Genomic DNA, 8,769 nt, shown 5'->3' with positions numbered 1-8,769 from the left:
GGCTGCAATATAACAAAGAGTGAAAAATTGAAGGGGGTCTGAATACTTTCCGTACCCACTGTATATATATATATATTATACACACACACACACACACACACACAAAGAAAAACATGTAGATAGAATAGAAAAAAATAGAAAGCTAGTTTTTTTTAAATAAAAAAAAGAAGATAAATAGATAAAGTAGAATTAAAATAGAATAGAAAGTGCTAGAGTTAGAGGGTCAAATAAAGATGGAACAGATGTGTTTTTAGTCGTTTCTTGAAGATGGCTAAGGCATTACTGCAGTTATGTCAAAGTCAGGTGCTGCACAGCTTTGTTTACTGCGATTACGGGGGAAATGTCTATAATTCTGGCGAAAAGCGCCACCTGCTGGCAGAGAATTAATTTACATTTTTCAATAAGCCCTTCTGCTCTTTGTTTAGACCAAAGCCAAAAACGACCCTTATTTTTAGGCAGAAAACACGCAGTTGTAAATGTGAACTGGTGGATCTACAAGAAGATAATGAATTATAAAACTCTAAATATATAGCCTACACTAAGATATATTTATGTTACTAAATGACTATAATTGTTTGATAATATAAAAATAAAAATATAATATAATATAAAAAATTGTACTTTTGACTCCGCCCCCCATACATCTGTTGTTTTTATATTACAACAGATCATGCATTCAATTTGGAAAAAGAATACAAATGTGCAAATAATATTATTTATTTAACATTTTTTTATATCATATTCAGTATGACTTTGCTTTATGATTAATGTGCTTAGAACTCGTGATATTTCCAATTTGAAGGCTGCAATATATATTAATTTTTAATTATTTAAATTGTAATTATTCAATATTGTTTTAAATTAAGATTTAGTTTAAAGAATAAAACATATTTAACCGTATTTAACTGCCATTTGAGACAGTTTTTCCTCATTATTTTTATGTCAGTTATCTGTTTGTATCTAACAGTTAGATTTGATCTAAATTACATTACTGATGTAAACTAGGAATAAACTACAGCTGTTATAGGACATTACTAATGTTCGTAGTCAAAATTTGTGTTCAGGCACATTCATTTTCTTCTTCAAAGTTCAAAGTTTCCTCTTGCTGGTAAATGCTACAGCATATGTGCAAGCAGCTGTTTGATGTTATCTCAATGTCATTTTAATTCTGTTATATTTTCAGATAAGTAGGAATGTTAAAATGACTCTGATAATGACTTTCTTAGCATTGCATCTGCTTCCTAATGGTTTTCTAATTGTAATTGACATAATATTGTGTCTGCTTCTAATTCTACATTCGCAGATGGACGCGTAGCAAGGAATTGTAGGAGTTATACAACTTCATTAACAGCTTGTAAAAAATGTGACAGAGTTAATTACGGAGTCCATCGCCTCCCTCCCCCTTTCACACAGACGTATATATACAATGAAGGACATGTCCTGTTTCTAATCAGCCAGTACAGGGATTGCCTGGGATTCATTCTACACATATGGCAACCCAGAATTACCCTGTCAGTGCTGCAGATTCATTATATACAAGACATAGAAGCATGAACAATTCCACCAGTGAAATGATTAAATAATAATAGCCGTAGCCGGCCCTGCTTACATAGCATGTAATGGTCGGTAAATGTAACCATAACATGTAAGGTCATAGACGTCTTAATGCTTGAAGAAATTTCACCCGTATTATGTTTTAAAAATATTATGGGATAAAAGGGTGCTTTGTTGCTATATGTTTATGGTCTATAAAAATACTGGATGTAGTGATGTAATAGCTGTTAGGATCACCTGCTCTGAGGCAAAGTGCTCACTATGAAAGAATCCACTTTTCTGATATGAAATGGGCTGTTTGCGGTTTAGTTCTAGAGTCCTGTGTGACTTGTGGTTCTCCGTTCATCATACACCCAGCAGCTGGTCCTGGGCAGCTGTTCAAACACAGGGATTTCAGATTGAAGGGTGGGAACATAGTGCAGTCTCAGTGGTAATTACAGGGTCACCGTGGCTCCTGAGTTAGATACACTACCTCTTTCACTGTTATTGGAAATATTTAGTGTGATTCCTTTTGTACATTTCGTATTCTTTATCTATCTTTAATTTTGTTTTCTCCTTGAATGTCAAAGCATCTTAAATCATTCTGTCGAGCTGTGGAGAAACCTCTCAGAGAGTCCAAACACAGTCGCATGTTGGCTTGTCTTGAAAGAGTAATGCGTGCCATTTCCCAGGCCTGCAAGAAGACTAACGGCAGGCTTAATAAGGAATAAAATGTAGCTGATTATGAACACATGATGATGAACAGTTAGCAGGCTCATCCAATGTCAATTATTTAACTGGGGGAAGATTTTGCAATTATGTAAGATGCCTGAATGGTATTTCTCGCTCTGCTCTTGGAGTCAGTCTGCACCTTGGAAAAAAATGTGACATAACTGTTCAGAGAAGCTTCATTTAAAGGAACAGTTCACTCAGAAATAAAAATTATGTCATCATTTATTAACCCTTATGTCATAAGGAGAAGAAATTGAAGACTTTCTGCTATTCTTTTTTGTAATGCAATTACAATGAATGAGGACTGACGTTTCCAAATAACCCTAAGCACATTTTTGAAGTTCTATGATAGGCACAGATAATTATTTAAGTCATTATTTACTGATAATCCTCCCCTCCAGTGACCTGTTAAATGGAAAAAAAATACTATGGATCTCAATGGCTACCGTCAACTTTTTGGTTACCAACGATCTTCAAAATATCTTCTTTTGTGTTCCCCAGAAGAAAGAAACTCATACAGGTTTGGAACAAGAGAAGGGTGTGTAAATTATGGAATTTTTATTTTTATTTTTGGATGAAGTATCACCTTAATGATGAATCCTTAAGCCAAGTTGAACTTGAGAATCGAATCAGCCAGTTTTGTGAGCTAATCATTCAGATTGGTTTTGTGACTATAAGAATGATTCATTCATGAATTGGACATTGCTAGTTCTGTCATGAACTTTCATAAATGCTGAGAATTATGATGGAAGTAAACATTTTCTGTGACAACCTTAATTTTGGCCTGTTTCTCATTGTTTGACTGCAGAATACCTTAAAAAATATAGTTAAAATAAATATACACTAAAATTAAATATTTCTATTAGATGACAAACGTAAACAAAAACGAGAAAAGCTGCCTTGACAGCTAAATAAGGTTATGTTAAAAGTACTAAAATAATTATTAAAACTAGTAAAAATACTAAAAAATTCTAAAGTAAAAATACTAAAATTAAAAATGGCTGGTCATATATGGACCAGTTCAAGATACTATTTTGGTGCTTTTGTGTCCTTTATGAAGCTTGCAAGCTTTCGTCCCTGTTCTTATTAATTGCATTTTAACTGTCTTCAAAAATTCCATAAAGAAGCCAAATAGGTTTGGCCATTTATGAGAATAAGTACATAAATAATGACAACATTTTCATTTTTGCCTGAACTATCCCTTTAAAAGCAGTGTGTGTGTATTCATTCTAACCTCCATAAAATGTACTATATCACTCGATTTCTCAGTGAGATTGCATGTAGAATGAAATGTGAATATTTCTCTGACTAAACTGTTAGGCAACTCATCAGCCACTCCCCTGGAAAACATGTGATACAATTTCCATTTCAGTCTCCTTGAGTTTAGTCACACACACTAGGGATTTTATAAATCATCACGGACAGAGCCTCACAGTTATGTCTGTGCTATATATATATATTTATTTTTGTCTGTCGTTTACAGCTGACTTAACTTTCAGTCTTTTTGAACTTAGTAACATCAGATTCCTCATCTTCAGCAGCAAGAGATAATCTTCTTAAATGCTGTGTTTTACCTACAGACCTGTCTGAGCCTGTGTCCCTCTCTCCTCGCCCCTCCTCTCAGCTCACAGACAGTAACAGCTAGGGGCGAATAGCCCATTTACAACTTAAAGGATGCTCCTCAAGCCTGGGCAGGAAGGCCCAATGTGGTTTGTAGTTGAAAACCACACGCACACACCCTCCTCCCAACACATACTCAGAAAAACCTGTCTTTGAGCATGCATGAACAGATCATTCTTTCAGGGCAAGCCAGTGGCGCTCTGTGTGTGTGTGTGTACCCTCACCTCTGCTGTTTACCACTTACCAACCCTGTATGTGTGTGTTTCGCTGACTCCCGGTCTGGCCTTGCCACGTCAAATGACCATCTCCAGCCTGCCGTCCAGAGAGAAATAGCAACTTTGCCCTGCATGTGTGTGTGTCTGTGTTTGGTTGGACTCCTGACCAGCCTGGTCTTTGGAAATGAAGATGTCTTCACTAAAACACTGGATTGAGATCAGAGCCACAGAAGAGAGTCTGGCTTTTTCCCTTTTTAGGAGCTGAGTTTGTTCCTGTCTGTTCTTTTTCAACTTTCGTGTGGTTTGGATGTCGCAAAGATGAGTGGATTTCTGTATCGTGGCAGGTAAGCTATTCACCTCTAACTGAGCGGGAAACATATACTTCAGGAGAGAAGACAGCTTGCTTGCTTTTTTTTGAGGAATTTGTTTTTGTATTACACAGTGTTGTGTTTGGGATTTGTTTGCTGAGTTTGAATCCAGGCATAAATTGCAGTAATTTGAAAAATGTGGGAGTACAATGTCTGGTTTACCTCATCATAAGGCTGAAATCATTACATTGGTACACTTTGTATGAGAAGTACAGAAGTACAGAAAGTTCTTTCAATGCTATTTATGTTTATGCAACTCCGAACGCATGGGAATACGAAACTATGCCCCTCCATTTATGCAATAGCACTGTTTAAACAGCATTCACAATTGAGCACACCATTTGTCAGTGTGGGGGAGTTGATTTCTCAGCTGACCACTAGTATGATTATGAGTGACCTAGAGCAGGTGGTCATGACTCAGGGATCGTCTTGGCAAGTGAAGCTATTGGGCATGTTTTGTCTGTATGCGATGAAGCTGATATGTAATGTTTCCTTCTCCATGGAAAATCTTTCTGCAATGGTGGCTGTTTAGAGAAACAAAGAGGAACGTTAGAAGCTCATTAGCATAGGCCCATCCCCCATGATATGCACACCTTAGTGGGTGGATCGTGCCGACATGGTGAAGTTGTTGACACCCTCGGTCAGCTGTGTGTGGAAGACCATCTGTTTATGTTCCTTTTGCTTGCTGAACCCCTCTGTCTGTCTCTCTCTGGAGCAATAATGTGATGTGAGATGGATGTTCTTTGGCTTTTAGGAGACTTTTAAGTGGTTTGATATGGATCATGTTAATTAGGCGCCTGCTTCTTTGTCTCTCACATCAAAGTGAGGAAATTAAACGGTCCCATCTATCACACTACTGTCTTGCCTGTATTATGGTCTGAACCCGTTTATCTGATAGGTGTTAAGAGCTCACGTGCGACAGTCATCATCTAATGGGACTTTAGGAAGTAGCCAGGGATATATAGTTTGGATGTGGTATTGAAAATATATGATAATAGGAAGACTAACATCATGTATGAACATTCGCTGGGTGTAGCTATGTTTTGTTTTCAAACCAAAGCAATAAGGATCTGTATTGCATTTGTTATATCAAGTGGTAAATTGGAATGGTGGTTTTCAAATAGATTTTATTTTTCTAGTGATTGTGATTGTGACAAGTGATTGCCAAGTGGGGGTAGACGTACCCCGGGGGTTACTTAAGCAGGTCACAGACTACGATTTTTCCTTTTACTTTGATAAAATTTTAAAACAGTATAGAAGTAATCTGATTTGGTGTCAATAAAGCAGCACATTAGCCTGATGGGGATACACTACCATTCAAAAAATCCTGGAAAAAAATCTCTATTTTCACAAAAGACATTTAGCAGCACAACTGGTTTCCACAGTAATAAATGAAATATTTACTGAGCACCAAATCAGCATTTTAGAATGATTTCTGAAGGATCATGTGAAGACTGGAGTAATGACTGCTCAAAATTCAGCTTTTCAGTCACAGGAATAAATTATATTTTAAAATATATTAAAACATATATATTAAAACAGTTTATAACATTTCTAATAATATTTCAAAATATTACTGTTCTTATTGTGTTTTTGATTGGTAAGCATAAGAGACTTCTTTTCAAAACATACAAAAATCTTACTAATGAACATGAGATATAAAGGGTTGAGAAACAATGCAAACATTTTTGCATTTACAGCATGTTGCTTCCAGACAAGCATGCATTTGTTGATATGTGTCAAATTCAATTTACATCTTAGTGAATTAGCCATTTAAAAACTGCATTGCATTCAGATGTTTGCGATATTTGAGACATGTGAGCATGGGAGAGCAGCATCTTACCGTATTATCCTATTAGACTGTCACTTACTTAAAATAAGCCTTTTACTGATGCAGCAACAAACAGCTGATTCTTAGCTGTCTCATGACAACAGTGTAATGTCGTATGAAAATCAACATTGATAATAATATGTGTTGTGATCAGCAAATCAGCATATTAGAATGATTTCTGAATGATTATGTTACACTGAAGACTGGAGTACTGGCTGTTGAAAATTCAGGTCTTCATCACAATAATGGATTATATTTTCAAGTATATTAAAAAAAGTTATTTTAAGTTGTAATATTTTACGCTGTTACTGTTTTTACTGTACTTTTGATTAAATCAAATGAATAAATGCAGCCTTGGTAAGCATAAGAGACCTCTTTCAGAAACATTTTAAAAAATCTCATTGACTTTTGAATGGTAGGTTATGTAAATACATAATTGTAATGTGGTACTATATGCATGCTATTGTTGGCTTGGCTTAAAACCAAAGGTTCCTTAGCCTGAAAAAAGGTTGAAAACTGCTAGAATATACAATTACAAAATCAATGTCATTCGAATATAGCACTCTAGCACTGAGTGCATGTGTAACATGAGTCTGTCTTAAATGACCTTGTGTCCATTTGTGCTGATGATTTGCAATCTGAGCAGCGTTTTAGAGTCTGTGGGCACCAATCAATAAGAATGTGTTTAGGAGGTTAAATATTAATGTTTAGAGGAACTACACTCGGAGAGCATTAGGAACTTTTCTATCTTGTATCAGAGAATGGGGCAGACTGAGGAGAATGCTACTTTATCAAATTTATGTTATCCCTCAGCTCGTGTCAGCATTATCATTATGCAATTATATAACCTGTTATTTTAATCCCATTACTATAATTATGATTGCGTTACTGAGAAGCCCAAATAATATTTGGTTATTAGTAGTACAACTGACTGTGCTGTCCCAACAGATACTGACATTGCAGTCTAGTTTTACAACATCATGTCTGTTTGATAAGAGCCATTTTTTCTTTATTGTTTTGTGCAAGATGGTATAAAAGACTAGACTACTTGTCATCTATTAACAAATGTGAAGCAGATGGGAGGTTTACAGACATGCAGACCAAAATCAGGTGGTAAAAATGATCAGGTGTGCTGTCATCACTCAGTTAACATGAAAAGACTGAAAGACTGTCTTTAGCATGGAAAAGGTATGTGAAATGGAAATATATTTGGCATTTTAACTCTTCTCACTAATGCCAGAAACAGAAGTGTAACAAACTAGACAGTCATTGTTTATCAGGAAAATTACTAGCACAACTTTCACAAGCCTGTGTCTTTAAATATGGCTGGACCCTAAAAACATATTTTTTTTTGTTCAAAAACGTATATGGGCCTGAACTGATCTAATGCAGTATGTTCTCAGAAACAGATTGAAGTGATACAAGAGGGCAAATATTAATCTTTTCTTGTATTTTTCAGACACTATAATGGACATAAAGCGGCCCGGCCCAAGAGCATGATCAACATGGGCGGTAAGTATATTAAATTCATTGGTAGATCTTCCATTTTACACTAAAGACGTAAATGTGCAGTTATTTTGAATGCTATGTCACAATACAGTTCCACAAATGTCACTTTATGATGTGCTTAAAGGGATAGGTCACCCAAAAATATGTTACTCACCCTCATGTTGTTCCAAACCTTTATACATTTCTTTCTTCTGTTAAATGAAAAGGAAGATATTTTGAAGAAGGAAAAAATCCTTCAGCAATTTGAGGGTGAATAAATTAGGAATTTTCTTTTTTGGGTGAACTATCCTTCTTATCTCTTAGCTTGTAGTTCTTTCCCGCAGTAAAATCACTGACTTTTTAATAGACTAAGACCCAATTTTACCAAAACAACTTGTTTTGTCATAAATCTGAGTTTGCAAAACACTGTGGCAGTGATGTTCTGAAAAATGGAGTCGGTCTGCTTTGTTAAGCTGCTTCTATCTGAACTGCACATATAGTTTATTTCTGGACAACTCATTTATGAGTTGCTAATAAAAACATAAAGGTAACGGCTTAATTATGTTCCACAAAACCTCGCTGTGAGCGTGTTTGACATTTCTCTGGCACAGTAAATGTGTAGTACAGCAGGCCTGTGCCATGCAGTCGTCTCCAATACACCCCTAGGCACACGTCCAATACACACCACTGGAACATATTAAATAAAAGTCCTTTAATAAGCTTTAATGAGGCCATGCCATGGTTTTAAAGAACTGCAAGAAGTTTGGGCCTTGCCAGTGTTTCTGTGATTATGCCCTGTAGGGACTCTCCTCTTCTCATGCTGGGGAAAAAAACACATAATTTTAGCCCTGTTCCTGGAACTTTTTTTTGTAATGGTTTGGCACGGTTCTGCTCTGTATGTGGATGTTTGTATACGATAGATCAGATATGTGTGAACAAAAATACACATTTATATTATAATTATTTATTATAAATAAAATAT

At 35.8% G+C, this 8,769-nt stretch overlaps 1 protein-coding gene across 2 annotated transcripts in view; it reads left to right on the top strand.

Moving 5' to 3' along the window:
• The window catches only part of LOC107698370 (myomegalin-like), a 68,431-nt gene that overhangs the window by 1,805 nt on the left and 57,857 nt on the right, over nucleotides 1–8,769 (top strand). The window contains exons 1-2 of one of the 2 annotated variants that reach the window (XM_016499356.1): nucleotides 4,116–4,444; nucleotides 7,759–7,811. In XM_016499356.1, coding sequence (XP_016354842.1) covers nucleotides 4,419–4,444; nucleotides 7,759–7,811 — 79 coding nt within the window. In that variant the 5' untranslated portion in view covers nucleotides 4,116–4,418. Of the gene's footprint in view, nucleotides 1–4,115; nucleotides 4,445–7,758; nucleotides 7,812–8,769 lie in introns of those variants that run through there. The other variant, XM_016499357.1, reaches the window with a different exon arrangement.

This window comes from Sinocyclocheilus anshuiensis, unplaced genomic scaffold, assembly GCF_001515605.1.
Source record: "Sinocyclocheilus anshuiensis isolate Anshui unplaced genomic scaffold, SAMN03320099.WGS_v1.1 scaffold1746, whole genome shotgun sequence".
Lineage (NCBI taxonomy): Eukaryota > Metazoa > Chordata > Actinopteri > Cypriniformes > Cyprinidae > Sinocyclocheilus > Sinocyclocheilus anshuiensis.
Note: the sequence above shows the minus strand (reverse complement) of the source record. Positions and strands in the feature narration are given on the sequence as shown.